General features: G+C 45.1%; 1 protein-coding gene across 1 annotated transcript; it reads left to right on the top strand.

Moving 5' to 3' along the window:
- The first annotated feature begins 1,441 nt into the window (after positions 1-1,441).
- On the top strand, positions 1,442-19,006 carry lrrc17 (leucine rich repeat containing 17). The gene is made up of 5 exons (XM_030112985.1): positions 1,442-1,662; positions 8,551-8,908; positions 9,659-10,145; positions 17,008-17,163; positions 18,109-19,006. The coding sequence occupies exons 2-5, from the start codon at positions 8,636-8,638 to the stop codon at positions 18,546-18,548; spliced, it is 1,356 nt and encodes a 451-aa protein (XP_029968845.1). The 5' UTR covers positions 1,442-1,662; positions 8,551-8,635; the 3' UTR covers positions 18,549-19,006.
- Positions 19,007-19,072: the final 66 nt, after the last annotated feature.

The raw sequence follows: 19,072 nt of genomic DNA, 5'->3' as shown, positions 1-19,072 counted from the left end.
CTGCGGCATTTTTACAAGACACTCATCCTTCATCTCCCCGCTGGCAGAACAGCTGCCTGGCACACAACCAGGCCTGCTCATCCCTGGGTATGAGCAAACACACCCTCGGGCACAGCTCTGAGTGTCCAGCGTGCAGATACTGCAGATGTGTGTGTGTGTGTGTGTGTGTGTGTGTGTGTGTGCACTCGGAGCACGTGTGTGTGTTTGAAAGAGTATTTTAGTGACTCCTGCTGAAGCGTACAGTGCGGCTGCTGTTTGGACTTTTTTTACACAAATACCCAGGTCTCCATCCCGGGCCGTTCCACTTACTAAAAACAGTTGTCCTACTATAAGTGCCCTCGAGCCTTTTGAAGTGTTTGGCAGTAAACAATCTCCCTTTTAGACGCTGCAGAATGGTGGTCCTAATATGGAGCTGTTTGGCTCTGCGTTGATCCAGAGACGAGACGAGACGAGAAGCGAAGCTTTGCTCTCCTCCAGCACAATAAAACCAAATGAAATGCTTTGTTCTAGTTGATTTAACTATTTTTTTTTTTTTTGTTTCAGAATGTCTCCAAAAACATCATGTTAGCAGCATCCAGGAACTGTTTTAGGTGATCTACAAGAAAATATTCATATCTATCAATTCTTTTTGGGAGAAGATCTTGTGTTACCTAATCTGATGTGATTACTGACCAGATGTTATGGAAATATGTCCAATAGTTATTGAAAAAACCCCCACAAATGTTCCCTGTTAGCGATGCGAGGAAAAGGTTTGGTGAAGCAGGAACTTTTCAGGAAAAGGAGGACGCTTTATGAGAAACGTGCAGCTGAATGTGGTCTCTGCATTTAACCCATTGCTGGGGAGCAGGTCGGAGGTCAAGGATGATGCTGAAAGGTCCGAAAGGTTTTAGAACTTCTGTAGATTAATGCAATCGAGGAAATGATTGGAAAAAAACCTTTGAGTTTAACACATTGTGAAGCCACAAGTGTTGCTTGTAACACGCATGGAAAGATCTCTCCACGGCTGAAAACAAAGAAAAGATCCTCCACCGACGCGGCGATCAAAGGCAGATGCTGGCCGCCGTCCGAGGTTTTTTTTCTGGAACCAACCTTGCTAAGATTTACAGCACACCCCCTACACTCTCCTCTTTGGAAGCGGAGTGACAAAAAAAACACACACTCAGGCAGGTGCAAGAGTGTTTGGAGTTATGGGCGAGAGATTTGCTTCTGTGCCACACAGCCGTATACCGTCTCTCTCTCTAGAGGGGACCCGGACAGGGTTTACCGCCCTCCCACACATACGTGTGTGTGTATGTCTGTAATCCTAAACCAGATCTCTCTCTCTCTCTCTCTCTCTCTCTCTCTCTCTGTGCATCCAGCTGAATGGTTGAGAAGCAAAGGAGTTGGAGAGAGAGAGAGAGAGAGAGAGAGATAGAGGCAGTCTGAGTGAGGGAGAAGTCAATCACTGTGCAGAGAGAGAGAGAGAGAGAGAGAGAGAGAGGAGGGAGAAGCGAGCACTCCTCGCTCGCTCGCTCGCTCGCTCACTGCAGGCTCTGAGTTTACAGGCAGATTTTCTTGGCTCGGATGCGGCGCTCATGACAGGATTAGGAGCCGGGGACGCGGGACCAACCGGAGATCTGCAAGGTCCTTGTCGAGCCCGAGCCAGATTCTCACCCTGCGCAGGTAGGACCCAGAGTCTTCATCATGGACCAGAAAAAAAAGAAAAAAAAAAAATTCATGCAGCTGAAACAGCAGTAAATCTTTGATTCTCACCATTGTGCAAAAAAAAAAAAGGAAAAAGTTTGGCCACTCTGATTTTGCACACAAAGGTGATAAAACCTGCTTCTCTGAAGGCGAAAGCAGAATGAAATGTATCAAAGTGAATTGTTAGAAAGTTGCAGAGCATGCTGGAAGTTTTTTTTCTTTTTTTTTTCCACCTCTTTTAAATCTTTTTGAAGGTTTTACAAGAGAACTGACATCCCCTCTTTTTGTTACCCCTTTGTTCCTCAGGCAATATCATCACCAGCATGAACCTGAAAGACTCAATACAGCCTGAAACACGAAGGGTTTCATGACAGTGTAGGGAAGAAACGCATCTGAAAATCTTGAAATAATTGCAAGACGATGAGTATAGTGTAAAAACTCACCATGTGCACTTAATTTGTAACATGTTGCAAAACTGTAGTCGGTTCGGAGAAAAGGCTCCGAAGACAGTGTCTGGATTTTCATTGCAAACTGAAATCTTCACTCCGCTTTCTTTCAATGAAGCTCAAATGTGGAGTTCTGAAGAGCCGCCAAGTTTATGGAGGGTCATTTACTCGGCGGTGTTCGTTCTGGACCTCCCCACAAAAGGAAGATAAACTCTGCAGCGAGGCAAACATTCGGCCGTAGATACCTTCTGTAAAGCTCCGGTTATGTAACCGGCCGGTGGTCCCTCTCACACCGCCGTGACAAATAGAGCTAAGCACCGCTTCCGCCAAACCGAGGGGTTAATTTGACCACTTGGAGCTACTTTGTACTGTCAGGAGTAGAGATCTGGTTGACCACACCCACCAGATGACTAGAGCTCATTGAAGAGACAAGTTTTTTATATCTAGTTTAAAAAAAAAAAAAAAAAAAAAAGAAAGGATCGTGAGAACTTCTTTGTCTTCTGAGGTTTGGGAAAAATCTCCAGTGCATGTGCAAAAAATAAAGATATTGCATAATATCCATGAAGAAAGCTACAGTTGGTTGCACAGCTGTTGCATGTGTGCACAACACACTCACAGGTAGTGTGGTGTGTGTGTGTGTGTGTAGCTTTACGTTCAGCTGTTCAGAGGGTGCTATACATGCCTGTGTGTACGTCGTGGTGAAATTCCAGACTCAGAGGAGGAGCAGAGTGTGGGTTCACACTGGAATTCTGCAAACCCCCCAACACACACACACACACACACACACACGCACACACACACACACTGAAAACCAAAGAAATTAAAAGAGGGAGGAAAAAAAACTTGCTTGACTTGCAAGATTATAAAGTCCACTGCTCCCTTTTAATCTGCTGCTTCAGCATTTACATTTCAGAAGATGGTTTGTAGTACAAGAATGAGAGCATGAGAGGGAGATTTCTGTGCATGTGTGTGCGCGTGCGTGTGTGTTTACCTTGCAGATGTGTCTGGCCGCAATCCAGGCTGGTCAGCAGAGCCGGTCGGTGGGGGGCAACATTGCGTGTTTGTGAGTGTGTGTGTGTGTGTGTATGTGTGTGTATTTGGATTCTGTTAAACATCTCCTGACAGATTTTTAACTCCCTTATTCTAATGAAGCAGCCTGCAGACGCTCACGAGTCTCCAAGGAGCAGAAAAGCCTGGAGCGAGCTGAGTTTAGACGAAGGTCGTAAAGAGACGCTCCCACCAGCGCTTTGATTACCGGCTTGGTTTTTTTCACACTTCATGAATGCCCGCGATCTCGTAAATGTCAGGGCGATTGAGCCAAGATGGTTACATAACATCAGACTAGATGGAATTGATAAGAAACTGTGTCTTTTAACACTTGTGGATATTTATGACTGGGATTAGTTTTGCAAATGATTTTTTTCTTGAAATTTGGATTTCTCTGAAATCTTCTCCATTGCCTGATGTAACCTCTGTGGGGAAACTACTGCAGTAGATGTTCAGTTTCGTTCATCAATCCCAACTGGAAGTATTTGGAGGTCTCAGAATTTTAACCGCACGTAAAGGTTGTGCTTCTAATTTTTTCACTCTTGAGATTTAGAATTTGAGAAAAAAAGCTGTAGATGGCTTTTAAATGAGTTAAATGTTTCAGCACATGATGAGACGATTCTCCACACTGACGCTTGTATAAAGCTGATTATAAACTATCACAAACAGACCGAAGTGGAGATGGGCCGAGTTAGAAGAAGCTGGTTTCTCATGCAGCTTTGGCTCGAAGACAAAGCCTCTCTGGAATTCCTCCAGCCCTATAAGTTGCTCTGATATTTGTTTTTGCGAGCTCAGCACCACTAAACCCCCCTCTGAAAAACTCCAGTGTCATTTTCTCTCTATAAACTTTTTTCTTCTTCTTCTTTTTCACGGTCCTCCTCACCATCGCGCTGCTGCAGAAATGAACCCGTCTGGTTTCAATTATCCTCGCAGGGATGTGTGAGGGTTTTCTCTCTCATGCTCCACTCACACGGCCGCGTGTCTTTCTTTCTGAACGCCTCATCCAGCTTTGTTATTATATCATTTGCTCTCAGACGCGATCAACTTGCGTTCTCAGTATCTGTTCTGTTATTGTTCTCCTGGATCCGTCTGCCTGTTGGTTTTCGCTCAATGCTCGGTCTGTTACACGCTCCCAGCCTCAGACCTGTGGGTACAGACAGGAAGCAGCCCAAAGGAAACAAAATAAAGTGAACTTACTGGGAGGCATACTGGCAGAGGACATGAAAAAAAAAAAAAAAAGCTTATAAGTTTTCTCGTTATTTTCATTGCTGTACTGACCGGCCCATGGCTTCCTGGTGCAGGTGACCTGGATCTGTGCTGGATTTTTTTCATTAATTGCAAATTAGAAAAGGCTTTTTCTTGTTTATACAGCCTCCCCTTCTTGTTCTCACTTTCGTACTGTAACAGTGACCCTGGAGCAGGAAGACTCCCTGGAGGCGGAGAGAGATTGTCCAAATCTCAAGGCTGCACTGGTGAAGCGCTGTGAAATAGATAAGCAGCGATAATATTCCCCTTTTTTTGTCAGCTGAGTCTTGCTTCCCCTTCTTACCAGTGAACCTTCCAGTTTATGTCAAACACGTTTGCTCTGCTTGTCCAGGCAAATTTCACTTCAGCAGCCGTCATGTTGCTTTCCGTTCTGCTCCCGACTGTAAAGATTTGTCTTCTCCTTTTCACTTTTCTCGTTGCGGTTTCTCCTTTCAGTCTGAAACATTGTTTGCAAATGGTTTTCAAAGATGTGCGGGGTCTCCATCTGCGTTTCTCTTAATCGCGGCCGGTCGCCCGCCGCCCCCCTCTTCCTAACGTAGGTGGGACACGGTGGGGCAGGAGGCCAGCGTGTCTGTGTTTCTTCTCGTCTGGCGAGGCCAAACGGCCCGTTTGAGCCCACACTGGCAATTCATAAAACACACACGGACACACAGGATGTGCAAGCATACGTATATTCCATCCAGTTTCTCTGGATTGTTCACAGCTATTCAGGAATCATAGACTATAATATGGATATACTGTTTGAGGGGGGTGCATGTTCTCCCTGTGCGTGTGTGGATTTCCTCCACAGCGCCCAGTAACGCCAGACAGGAAACAGCTGGTGAAGATTACGGATGGTTTAATGCGTTACTGCCTCTGTTTTCACACATTCGATTTTTGATCTCCGGAGCTTGTTGACCAAGTTTTCGCAATCCTCTCTCTTTTCTTGGCTCACGTCGCCTCGGTACCTCCGCCAAACAACCTGCTTAAATTACTGGAACTTTACACTCCATTATTCACACTCATAACCCTGCAATATGTGTGTTTATTATACGTTGTACAACTATTTTTTATGCAGTCACTGTACCACCTCTCTAGTTAAACTTTAAACTCTTAATGGGTCAAAGGGAGAAAAAACAAACTCAAGGTAGACAGTATATTCAGGTAGCAATCATTAAGTGTATACTGTCTTTGCCATGTTCCTTAAAACAAATTCCACAGAGTGAAACACAGCAGGCGTAAGCGTTTATTCAGCGGTTTGTTTTGATTGAGAGCACGGTTGTGTGGAGGACTTGGTGTCCTTTACTTGTCTCCAGACTGAGTGGGTAAACTGTTTTGGTGTGGACAGATGTTTAAAAGGATTAATGCGGCCGATCTAACAATAACTTTTTTTTTTTTTCCATTTGCGCGGCAGATTTGGAAGCGGTGATGTGGTGAGTGTGTGTTTGGGGCACTTTGGTAGCTGAATCTGTCACCACTGATGATATAATCATGTTCTCACTCTTATAAATGTTTCTCTAGAAGGCTTACTGGAAAGCTTACGCTCTGGATTTACTGAAATCTCCCTAATGAGCAAAGAATATGTGCAAAAATTAGATGAAATATTAACTATTATTGTCGTTATCATATTATATATATTTTTTATATATATTATATATTTATTTTATATTTATTCTGTCTTGGGTTACCATTGAGTGACCAGTGGGAGCTGGTTTGGAAAATAACCCCAGACTGAGAGCTAATTTGAGCTGATGTAACCACGAGGTGAACCACAGAGATAGTTTTAGCTCCAGTGGGTTTGTTATGGTCACAGATGGGAGGCGTGCTGGATACTGCAAGGCCCACTCCAGAATTAGTTTTTCTTAGAAGGGCCGGACTTTTCCTGCCGAGCAGCTGTGATGTGTGAAGAGCGGGAGCGGCCCCGCCTGACCTGGATGGACGGTTCACTCAGTTGAGGTTCACTCCAGTTGACCAATCAGACGCCTGAACCACCTCCAGTGGATATAAAAGAGCAGCGGCTCTGCCTTGAGTCTGTCCTGGATGATGGAGCGAGGCGCCCGCCCTGTGAAGGAAACTCATTCGGCCTCTCATATCTGCAGCCTCATTCTTTCGGTCGTGACCCAGAGTTTATGACCGCAGCTGATGATGGAGCCGTAAACAGAGGCCTTCGCTCTACATATCGGTTCTCTCTTCATCACAGTGACCCCTAGCACAGTCCTGTTAATATTCTCCACAAATAAAAACCTGAGATATTCTCAAACTCCTCCATCGAGGGAGTTTCCCCATCAGGTCACAGTTTAACCTGCATGTCCTCCTCCATGTAGGAGGAAGTTCAGTCTGGTACCACAGCTTCTTATGTTGCACTTTTTGGAGATTTCAGATACGAGTGTTGAAGTTTTGTTACATGTTGACACCGTCGGGATTTGCTCATTTCCTCAGTTATTTGTTTGCTACAGATAACGGCACCATACAGGTTTGACTGGTCTGACTTTTTGGCAACATTTTCTTTCATAGACAAAAGCGGTGGACGTCTACGCTGCATGGATTCAGTCACACAACTAGCATACGGCACAGTTTTTGCACCACAGTGACCGACAACCTGAAAGTATTATACAATTAGTTACATAAAGAAAACCTGCCAGAATCGAGACATGGCACGATTCTATGGTTTATACTGCAGTCTGGTCTGGTCTGGTGTTTACACTGGCACCTCGTGTTGAAACATGTTCCTCATTAGCTTCATGATCAAGAAACTCAGACACCAGAACATGTGGCGAGCATTTGTATAGGGTACGCCTTCTTGTAAAAGCATTTTAAAAGCACTGAGGTGGATAATAATCAGTGATGACTGAAGACACTGATTCACAAAATCTGTGCTGCGCTCGGAGGGACAGCTCAATAGAAGCGCGCTGCTGCATTCGATGGCTTGACTGAAAGGAGCTAAACTTTCAAGTTTGCTTCGTTTGAGGTGATTGATAGTTGGAACGCTCACTGAACTGTGAAGTGCGTCCCCAGATACATTCTCAGCTGTTTCTGCCTGCAGAGACTCAGCGTGCCCAGTCTGTTACTCACAATGGAAGGATACCATCTGCATTGACGGGCTTGTTCCACTGTGTGGGACTGGAAGGCGGTGAGAGCGCTGCGGTTTAGTACAGTTGGACTGAGTCAGCCTACGTGTGTGCGCGCGCGCGTGCGTGTGTGTGTGTGTCCCTCTGATCGTTTAGGGGAACAATGACTCACTTCTTTTGCCATAAATCTTCAACATTCATACACGTGTATCGAAACTTTCACAGTCAGCAAGCAGCCTGCTCAGAAAATACAAGCTCTGTCACAAAAAATCGAATTCCTAAAATGATCATATTAACGATGTTAAATCATATTTCCAGGATTGGAAAATTCATATATTGGTGGTTGATGGTTGTTTCACTGTCTGGAAGAACAAATAACGACAAAGAAAGCCACAGAATGGGAGCAGGAAAAAGACACAGAGGCAGTCAACATGATTTTCAAGCTGCTGTTTCCGATTTTGAACAATATGAAACTACAGTCAAATGAGTTGCTTCTTTACAGAAAGCAGAAGACCCAGTCGAAAGATTTACATTTAGTAAATACCTTTACTTCATGCCAAAACTTAAATGTGACCATATATATGGCAGATGCTTTAATTTTTTTGAGTATCTTTTGTATTTCGGTGATAATGTTTCTGTTGTGATACGAAATAACTTCACCCTGAAAGTTGGGAGTGATCAATATGAACGGATCATTTCAGGAAAGTCAAGTCGAAAACAGACTTTACAGTAACCACATGTTAACATATAACAAATGCCTTTTTCTCCCCCCGTCCTCCAAATCCGTTTTCCTGTTTACTCTCCCTCTCTCCACTCCACTCTCACTCTACCTTTCCTCTAATTCATTCAGCATGCGCCGTGTTACCAGCCGAGATGTCGGCATGTGCCACCAGAACACACTGTTCTCCAGTTTACTCTGTGGATATGGAGGCGCAGATCCTCTTAGAGTCTTTTCCCTGTCACGTCGCTGTGATCAGTTTCACCGTATCCGCGACGTGCGCTTTTGTTTCAGACAACTTATCTCCCATCCTCCGTTGTGTTTTCCGTTTTTATACACACAGCTGTGACCGGGATCCCGCCGGCAGTCTTCAAACGCTGACCCCGAGCACCGCGAGGCCTGACTTCCCCCCCCTCTCCTCTCCCGCCATGCGCCTCCTGGCCGTCCTGCTCCCCTTGCTGCTGCTCCTCCGGTCGGCCGAGCCCCGGAGGGGTCCCCGGTCGAAGGTCGGCGAGAGGGGCGGCGGCCGCGTCCGGGGCCGGGGCAGGGTCGGGGTCGTGCGGCGGCAGACCCAGGAGTGTAAGGAGTACATGGAGGCTGGAGAGAAGTACCTGGACTGCCAAGACCGGCAGCTGACCACCGTGATGCAGGAATGGCCCACAGACATCCAGCACCTGCTGCTGGCACGGAACAAAATCCAGGTATTCAGCCGCTCGCCCCGTGCCAGAGGAGTCGTACGCGCCTGCTCCGGTTCAGATAAAAGGCACATTCAAAACCAATTAACGAGGACATATAAGACAGTTTTGTGGAGCAAATTAAATCCTTTGCATTAATTATCTCAGTGTTAAGAGCCTCAGAAGTCCTGCGCTCAGCGTAGAACCGGCCAGTTTGTTGATACCGCCGGCATCTGTGCACCATTTATTTGGGGCTGAGATCAAAGACACACTTTTCCTCTGTTGGAGTGTGTGTGTGTGTGTGTGTGCAGGTTTTTTTTTTTGCACTCACAGGTGCTGAGAGGACCAAAACAAAAAGCTTTTCCACGAAGCAATTACGTAAAGAGCAACGAGTGATGATCAAACCAGAGAAAAATGAGAATAATTAATGAAGGAAGGTTCAGAAAGATGGTTTAAAAAAAAATTATATCCATTACATTCCCACCTGGGATAAACCTGTTGCATTTTTATGTCCAGTAAAATGTGTTTCTTGTAGTTTTCAGCTAGACAGCTATCATCCTGGAAAGGAGTGTGCACAACTTGTTCATGGTTTGTTTTATTGTCACAACATGTAATGGCCCTCCTTTAACAACAGGAGACAGCTACTTCCAGCTGAGAAATAAATGCTCTCTAGTGAACATAATGGACCAGTTGCAAGTAAAGTAGAGCAAAACGAGGAAAAGTAAGAGGACACTGAGACAAAAGGCTGAAAAACGAACTGTCTGTGTCTCCTTCCAGGTTTTGAGGGACAACATGTTCTCCCAGTTCACCCAGCTGAAGAGTCTGGACCTCCAGCAGAACGACATCTCCCGGGTGGAGGACGGCGCCTTCGCCGGCCTCTCGAAGCTCACCACCCTGCTCCTCCAGCACAACAGCCTGAGGACGGCCTCGGAGGAGGTGCTGCTGCCCCTGCCCCGCCTCACCTACCTCCGTATCTACGACAACCCCTGGAGCTGCCTCTGCCCGCTGGACAGCCTGGTCAGGACGCTGCAGGTCCCCAGCCACCGCAACCTGGGCAACTACGCCAAGTGCGCCGAGCCCCCGTCATTGAGTGGGACGAAGCTGAAGGCGGTGAACGTGGACTCGCTGTGCGCGCCGGACGCGAGGCCGGAGGTCGGGGGCGGACGGCCGCCGATCAAGAAGCCGATAAAAAAGAAGCCGGAGGCTCTGTCCATGTGCCACACCTACATGTTCCCCAAGCTCCTGCTGGACTGCAGCTCCAAAGGTGAGAGCGATTGTCCTGTCAGTGCACACAGAGGAGTGTATTTGTTAGCTCGCTGATTACTGCTCTCCAGCGCAGAGTCACACTTGAACAAAGTCAAACACCGGAGTTAGAATCTGGCTCGTGTTCCGGTTACAGTTTGGGAGCCAGAGGAGAAGTGTTTGTTTTATCAGGTGTAAAGCATTGCGTGTCCGAGCGTCGCCGAGGTGGAGTGTTCGGTGGAAAGGTTTATGTGAGCGGGTTCCTTACATGGAGGCCGTTGCCGCTGATGTCTGTTGAATGACTTTTTGATTCATGTATTCTCTCATCTTCTTCTGTGGCGGTTAGGAAACCTTGAATGTGTCTTATTGTGAGAGAATTGTTTCTAAATCTGTTTGGAGTTTCAGCTTTAATGAGTCATCCTGGGTAATCGCTGCATCAGAAATGAGAACATTCAAGGAGAGCTTTTGTTCAAAGAAGTGGCGGAAAACCGTTTCTGAAACGGTGCAGATGGAGAACACTTAATTACTTTTATGTGAGCTTTTTAAAGCTAATCGCTCCCTAATCTTTCTATTTTGTTGTTTCAAGGAAGCCCGCCGATCTAAATACACACTGGGCTGAAGGATTGCCTTTGCTCGGGCTTCAGAGCGAGCGAGCCCCGGACGTCTGAATGAGCGATTGAATCCACTCATAAATGGAGAGCTTATGCCTCTCAGTGAGGCCGATCTTTCACGGCGCTTCGACACGCCAAAACTACACAATGCTGCGTCTGTGTTGTTCGAGCGCCCGAGGAAGCTTTTCGCATACTTTCCTAATTATTTTATTTTTTCTCTACAGTCAGACTGCTGAATCAATTCTTTATCTGAACCACTGGAAGGCTTCACTGTTTCCCTCACAGGCGGTTCAGCCCATCCGTCTTTGCCTCACAATATAGTCTATATGTGATCAGAGAGCGCCGCTTAACCTCCAGCTGTTTCGTGCGACATTCAATATGTGGACTGGAGGCTTTTTATCGTTGTTTTCCCGCCGCGCCAGTGTTTGCGTTAGCCTCAGCGGTCTTATCAGCTGTGTGAAATCGCGTCGCAGGTAGATTATGTCATTACACTTACGTGCTGCGCCCCCGTTCGTCTGTTTGACAGCCGAAGGTTTTGCATCTGGAACGGGTTTGATACGCCGTGACCTGATACAGCCTGGAAAACTGCAGGTAACACGATAACTCGGCCTGCTCATCAGCGTTATGAGGCTTTTATATGACTTGTGTGGGAGGAGAATCCCTGGGGAGTACATCGGGAAAAATCAACGAGGACACTTCATTTAAGAACTAAAAAGACTTTGAAACCCCTCGATCCGCAGCATATGGAGCTGTATCATATTTACTGGAAGTGAGTGTCACTGTTCAGTCTGTCCTCCATCATACAAGTCTTCCAAACTACTGGAACATTTCTTGTAGCTCCAGACGACCAATTAGCTTTCGGCGTCTTCGGCGTCTCCACCAACCCTCCTTCAGTGACATTTATATGAGACATGATGCCTAAAAGTTTCACTGAATTACCAGTTTTGCTCCAGTTCTGCAAAGATACTTACAGGGACTCTGTGGTGTTTGATCATGAAACAAATACTTTAAATCCACATGACGAGCTCTCGCTCTTCTGTCTTCATTTTCTTGCACATTGACGACCTAAACAGTGAAGACTTCATTTTTTCCAAAGCGTCTTGTTTCTCGGTCCCTTTACTAATAAGTGAAAGAACTTGACTGACGCACAGCAGAAGCAGTAGCTTATCGAAGATTACAGTTGCAGTAATACTTGGAAAATAAATTACCCACCTCTGCACTTTATCAAGCCTGCAGCGATAACAACCCAGATGCAAACACAGATACCCTGCGGAGCGAAAAGCAATCTTAACCGGCGACCGCGGTCCAGAGAAAGTGCAGTGTTGTGAAATAAAAACAAAAGGCAACCACAGAGGAAAGTGCTCTTTTGGATTAAAACAAATCCAGTTCACAAGGAAGATGTAGATTGGATGTGCAGCGCTGTTGCCAACTGTACTGTCACTATTCCAACAGCTACACCTGGTCAAGAAGTCGATCGAGAAAGTAAGGAAAAAGGAATGCAGAGAGAAAGAAAAAAATGAGCTTGTTATTTTAGACATGAACTAATTTCCCCAAACTCTTATGGTTTTTGAAATCCTGGTTTGATAAGCATACATTTCCCACCTGGTAACACTGAGCACACTCAGACTTCAGGAGAGGTGAACCAGACAGAGGTGGGGTTAATGAGATAAGACCTCAAGATCACGTCTGGAGTGCTGGAATGTAAAGAAAACTTCATGAAATGTGTTGCTTTTTGCATGTAGGAGTGACTGTGAGCGTCTGTGATGGTCTCTCTCTGCTTGCTCTGCTACAGACTGGAAAACAGTCCTGCAGATAGTCAACTGAGATGAGTTAGATATTATGAAAACAATCACGATGACCAAAATAACATGTTTGTTTCTTCCTCCTCTCGTATGTCATCCCTCTTCCACAAGAGTGCACTCTCAAAAATGTGGATTTATGTACCCTATAAGGATCATAAACAAACCTGAAGTGAACTATTTGTACCTTTTTGAGGGCCTGAAAGGTACAAAACATCAAATACCGCAAGTGAGTTGGGAGTTTGTCAGTGCACGACTCTGCTGAAAATGCAAAGCGGATCTGCCACCAACTTGTTCACCCCCCACCAGTGAGGGTCATGAGCAGGGAACAGTCATGTTACAGTAAGTTCTTAGTCATGTCATGAACCTAAATGGATAGCTGGTGAAGCTCTAGCGGGGCGTGCAGCAGCTGGATGAAGTCTGGTGAAGGTTGCGTGGCGCTGGATTGCAGTTATATTGAGTTCGTCTTGAAAAGTACAAAACTCAGAATAGAAATACACCAAACATGAAACGCTGCAAACGCGAAATGTTTCTAAAATGAAAACACAAAAACAATGCGTCTCCACTTGATACGCTGTTGTGCAAACCTGAGATTCGTCATATTCTTTCATCACCGCTGATCTAACACAGCTGTTCAGGTTTGCTGTATTTATGAAAGATAAAGATGTTCTGCTTGTTGGGACGACTTGAAGTATATGCTATAATGTCATATTGTGTGGCTGTGGTTGACAAAGGTCATCAATAAGTGATCCTCGTAGTTATTTGGACTAGTTTTTAAGTGGTTTCCTGTTTTATTTGCGGCAGTTGTTGACATTGCTCAGTTTGGTTCCCACTATTTCACTGACTGATTGTAAACAAAGTAATAAATACTACATTACTTCCACATGACTGATGTATAATTTCCTTTGAGGAGAAAAGTGCATTTTTCCTCATTTTTACAATGACTCTAGTCACCAGAGCCAAACTTGTCTCATATTCAGATATACACGTCGCTTTTTCTAATAATCCACCACACACAAGCGCGCTGGATGATGTGGTTGCAGAACTCGCTGCTATAAAACTTAATTAGCTACAGTCAGACTCTCAGGAGAAAACAAGGAATCTGACAGCTATCATCAGGATGACAAAGGCCAAAAAACACAGAGACGTGAACCTGGTATGAAAGTTAAGTGAAAGCAGGGCTGCTGCAGAGTGAACCAGAGGATCTGGGAGTGAAAATCGCAGCGCAGAGTGAAAACATACTCCTGTCGTAAAACTAGATTTTCCCCTTGTCGCTGTTCTCTCTGTTTTCTCCTGAGTCTTCATGTCTCTCTTGTTTGCGGTTTTTCTGAGGTGAACCACTGAAGAGCTCAGCCTCCGTACTGTGGTCAATGAATGCGAAAGCTTGAGCTAATGCGGACACTTTGCAGGCTGGAATTAGTCATATATGTGACTTTTTTTTTTGCTTTTAAATGACTTCTAATCAGGTTCATTTTACACAATACACACAATCTTGAGCTTGTTATTATTATTATGATTGGTGAGTATGTGGTTGTGACTATATGAGTGATTTTTGTGCATATTTGCAATTCAGCAGAAATTGCCCAGCAAGTACTTTTAAATGACCTGCGTAGTTTCCAAACCATTAATGGCCAGTAAAATTTACAGAAGCCCCCTTCGTATTAACCTCAGCAATAAAAAAAAAAAACAGTAACATTAGAGTTTGTGAAAATACTGAATGGAACTCCCGTCCTCCCCGAATAGTGTGGGAGACCCGACACACGACAGATGTGTTACATTACAGCAGAAAACCTGCTTTCAGGAAGCTTTTCCTCCACAAATCTCGGGTTGCTAAGACACCCATCTCTAAATGGTGTAAAATGTTTGTGGCGAATCCCCAGACTTTGCCTCGATCGCGCCCCTGAGGGTCGTAAACTCTGAGCAAAACTTGAGTAAATCCACGGCGTGTCTGCCCACGCAGAGATTATATCACTCACAGACAGAAGACGGACGCTTGGCAGACAGAAAAACATACAGTGTCGTCTGAAGGAGGGACGGATGTTTGATATGTCAGGCAAACATCATTCTGGAGTAAATACTGGGATTTCCCTGCAGACACTTTCCTAAAGTAACCTTACAGTCACTCACTTTTGACTTATTCGATTATATATTTGCAGAAGATTTCCATCCATGCCTTTACATTTAGCCGATGGTCGGTTCGAGCAGCTTTACGGGGCCATGCTCCGCATCCACCGCCTGAGAAAACACATGAATCAGTCCTGCCTCCTGTCAGATTTTGGATCCGAGTCCAACTTTCAAGAATTCGCTGCACTTCACGCCGTTGACCCCAGAGTAATCATGTCAGCGTTGTAAAGAATTAACTGCTTCCCTTTCTGCTGTCTAAACAGCACGGAACATGTGGCGATGCCCGGTTTGCACGGATTCACTGTTATTTATGGACGATATGGGGCGACGAAAAGTCACCAAAGTCTCGAGGCCGCAGACTTTTGCTTCAGTCCGCACGTCGGCGCAAATCATCCGCCGTGCTTTAAAGTGCAGTCGGTGGATAAATATCCAGATGAACGGTGTGCGCTCTGGCTAAATCACAGGAAGAGCCGAGCTCCATTCATTCAGACTGTGTAAATACTGCTCTGCGTTTTGCGACGGCGCATTTGTTCAGCTAAAGAATGACCCACTTGTGTTACAATAAGCCGTCATGTTTTGACAAACCGCTGAATTGTTGCAAAGATACAATTAAACAAGAAATAAGAATCACTGTGAAATGTCACAGGTGAAATTCATTGCAGAGTTTTTTTTTTTTTTTTACTGGACTCACAGAAGATACTTGGGAAACATTTTCTCAGGTAATAAACCACAAGTATTAAAAAAAAAAAAAAAACAGACGCTCCAAGCGGCCCAGATGTTCGGTGGAGTAATGATTCCAGCAGATCCAGAGGAAGCTCAGTCCAAAGGTACTTGTGAGTGGGGTTCACTCCTCCTGACATGTTTCTGCCTCTGTGTGTTCCTTCAATCAGCCGTCCCCACGAAACGTTCAAAAAGAACAAAGGAGTCTGGATAAAAAGTCTTACTTCCTCGAGAATACACATTTAGCTCCAGGAAGCAGTCCTAAACAAAGCGGACATAGCTCCTTATGATAATGAGCAGGATAATCGCCCAGCTGTGTTCATCCTCTGTCAGAGAGAAAAACGCAACATTGTGGTCGCTGACACCACTTATCCATTTTTAAACTACTGTCGCCGTTTGATACACAGTGTAAAAAGATGATCCCCTTTCACTGCAAAACGCAGATGTTTCCTCCTTGGACAGAAAGGATTTGTATCTGGCTCAAAAAAGCCTCGGTCTGATATCACACAAGGGAGCCTGGGAATTTGGATCTGATGTTAGAGAGATAGTCTTTTTTCCTGCTTGTTTTTTTAATCTGAAAACCTGCTTCAGATGCACGCAAACCTAAAGGAAAGCTGAGATTAGAAAAGCGTGGAGACCAGGGAGGATGCTTTCCTGTCTGAGAAATGCTTTTGCCGCAGAGTCGTTCACTGTCACAGAGCAATAATTACATTTCCTAATGGCGCTTCCTATCTGACGGAGTGCGCGCATGTAATTGAGTTTTCTTGAAGTAGCTGGTGATTTATGGCACTGTGGCTGTGAAGTGTGCATAAGGATGGCAATTTAAAAGAGCCTACAAGCAATCTGCGCACAGAAAACTGCTATCAATACCCTGACACACACCTTTTCTTAGTTCTCCTGTGTTTAATTGTGTATCATCTATCACTCGTTGCCTAAACACATATATTTTGCTTCAAAACTGCTTCAAAAACAAGTCATTTCTCCTCCTTTTTCCAAGTTTTGGACATTTTTACATGTGTTGACAGATGGAACAAGTAAAAAAAAGACTAAAGAAATCACGAAAATGCATTTTTTGACTCCAGAAAGCTCTTGTGCAATCTGGACTTTAACACAAACCTGATGCATCCGTTTTGAGCATACATTAAAGTTTGGGCTGTTTTCTTCGCAGCTCTGCGTTCGGCCACATCACATTTATCTCCCTCCAGCCCTGACATTACCGGGATGATATAATGTTTTCTAAATGTTCTGGAGCTTCGATTATAAAGTCCACTGGGACTCTGCTGGTGAGACTGCAGTACGTCGAAATCGCTGTTTCATGCATTAGCCTTCATGCGTGTGCGTGCGTGCAAGAGAGTTTGTGGGAAGAGAAATTCTCCCTCTTGGCCTCATAGCGGTGAGATATTGTTATACATGCATCTTGAAAAGATGCAAACGCATTGGGTTTCCATCTGGGATGATTTTGGAGGTTTACATTCTTGGTTCTTATTAATTAATTTGATTATCTTCTTCAGATCTATAAATTCAGCTGGTACACAGGGTATTCGTTTTTTTGACCTTTTGAAGAAAGACTTTCTTTCCCACATCTTCTCCTGAACACCCAGCGTTTCTGTCCCCGCCTCTCCCCCCGCAGATCTGAACAGCATCCCGGCCGACCTGCCGTCCGACATCGTGAAAATGGACCTGTCACACAACGGCATCAAACACCTCAGGCCCAAACAGTTCCTGCTGTCCAAAGACCTCAAGATGCTCAACCTCAGTGGCAACAACCTCCACGACATAGACACAGGTAACCCAGACATGCAATTTCACACACAGAAAATAAAAATCTGTGTTTTATGAGCTCCTACCTCAGCAGTTAATTACCAGAAAAGTGCAGATTCCTTATTTCCACAGAGCTAATGGTGCCTGGGCCAGTGTCTTCCTGTTCAGGAGGGAAATCCTTTGCAAAAAGCTGGTAGATTTAATCATCCCCACAGAAACACGTGTAAACAATCTGCTGTTGTTCTCCCCAGTGTGTCCGCAACTATTTGGAAACTCCAAAAGAAATTTCGGTGTAACTCTGAGAGCTTGTGATAGCTAGGTGGCATCTGGTCCCAATCGAACAGCCTCTTTTTAATCATGTTCACATTCAGAGTAAAACTGAGGAGCTTGTTTGTATGAGATTTTCTCATGCGGGAGGATGAGCGGGGGAAAAACCAGAAAACATGAATGAAAATATAATTGAAACAGCTCTGGCACAATACATCCATTTACGATCACTTTGATTTAACTTGAAGCGCTGAACTGGACGGTTTCTAAGCCGAATAGCGGGAGTTTTCCACGTGAAGTCAGCCAAAAATCAAAGAAAGAATTATTCAGTCAGCCAAAAGAGAAAAAGGAAAAAAAAAAAAAAAAAAAAAACAGGATTACATTTCCTCAAACTTCATGATATTTTAGAAATTGTCAGTTTGGGATTTCAGACTCATGTTTGTGTTATTTTAAGCAGAATTTCTTATTTATGCATCAGAGCAGCTTCAAGCAAAACTGAAATGGAAAACCAGACCAGCAGTTGTAAACTATGACTTAACCGGAGAGTTAAATGAGGAACGATCAATCGATTAAATTAAGTCTCTTTTAAAATATGGCGAGAGTGGGTCACTGGGGTTTGGCTCCACAAGGCACATTTAAAGAAAGATTACATGATAGAACTGAATTCACTCAGAAATGTTCTCCCCCCCCCCCCCGTCTCCAGCTGCTTTCGCCGGCCTGCTGTACCTCCGCGAGCTGGACCTGTCCAACAACAGCCTCCACCACTTCCAGTACGGCGTGCTGGAGGACCTCTACTTCCTGCGGAAGCTCTCGCTGGACGACAACCCGTGGGTCTGCGACTACAACATCCACTACCTGATCTACTGGCTGAAGCACCACCCGGGCGTCTACTACACCGGCCTGACCTGCGCCGAGCCGCGGGAGTTCCGGGGCTGGCGGGTGGAGGACTACGTCAAGACCTACAACGGGGAGTGTCCCAAGGAGAGACAGACGGAGGGGACGGACGCGGGGCAGGGGCCGCAGGGGGGGTCGGAGAACGAGGCGCAGGAGGTGGTGGGGGAGACGGGCGAGGCGCACGGCGACCGCCTGCCGCAGCACCTGAGGAAGAAGCCCAAGAAGTTCGAGGTCATCCGGTTGAGTTAGGGCGGAGGGGCAGGACTGGACTGACGAAGGAAGTTACAAAAGACGGCTGGTCGACTCAGTAATTTGACGCTAAAAAAAAAAGATTCAAACCCTCTAGATTTCATTAGGTCAATCAAATTTACCTCTTCCTGTTTATACAACACAAAAACCTGTCATTCAGATTGATATTTTATTAGCTGCACAGTCAAATTACTGAGTTTATACCTTTAAATAAAAACTTTTTTTGTTGCTTTTCTTTTACCCCCCCCCCTCCCTTTTTTTATACCAAACATTCCCAGGACACTCAGTTTAAATTCCCCCTGAGCTGAACTGCAGGAGCTTTCTCTTTCTCTTACAGTATGTTTGATATAACAATCAGGATATAATATTTTCCCCTCAAAATGTCGTCTCTCTACTTGTCTGCTGTTTTGTATGACCCTGTCTACCTGTTCTCTGGAAATAAATTGGCTTTATTTTTTCTGAAACGTTGTTTTCTGTCAGTGATGGGATGACAGGGAGCATTGTGCTGCATCAGACGGAGGCTC

Source organism: Salarias fasciatus, chromosome 17 (assembly GCF_902148845.1).
Source record: "Salarias fasciatus chromosome 17, fSalaFa1.1, whole genome shotgun sequence".
In the NCBI taxonomy this organism is placed as follows: domain Eukaryota; kingdom Metazoa; phylum Chordata; class Actinopteri; order Blenniiformes; family Blenniidae; genus Salarias; species Salarias fasciatus.
This window is presented reverse-complemented; position numbering and strand designations above follow the sequence as displayed.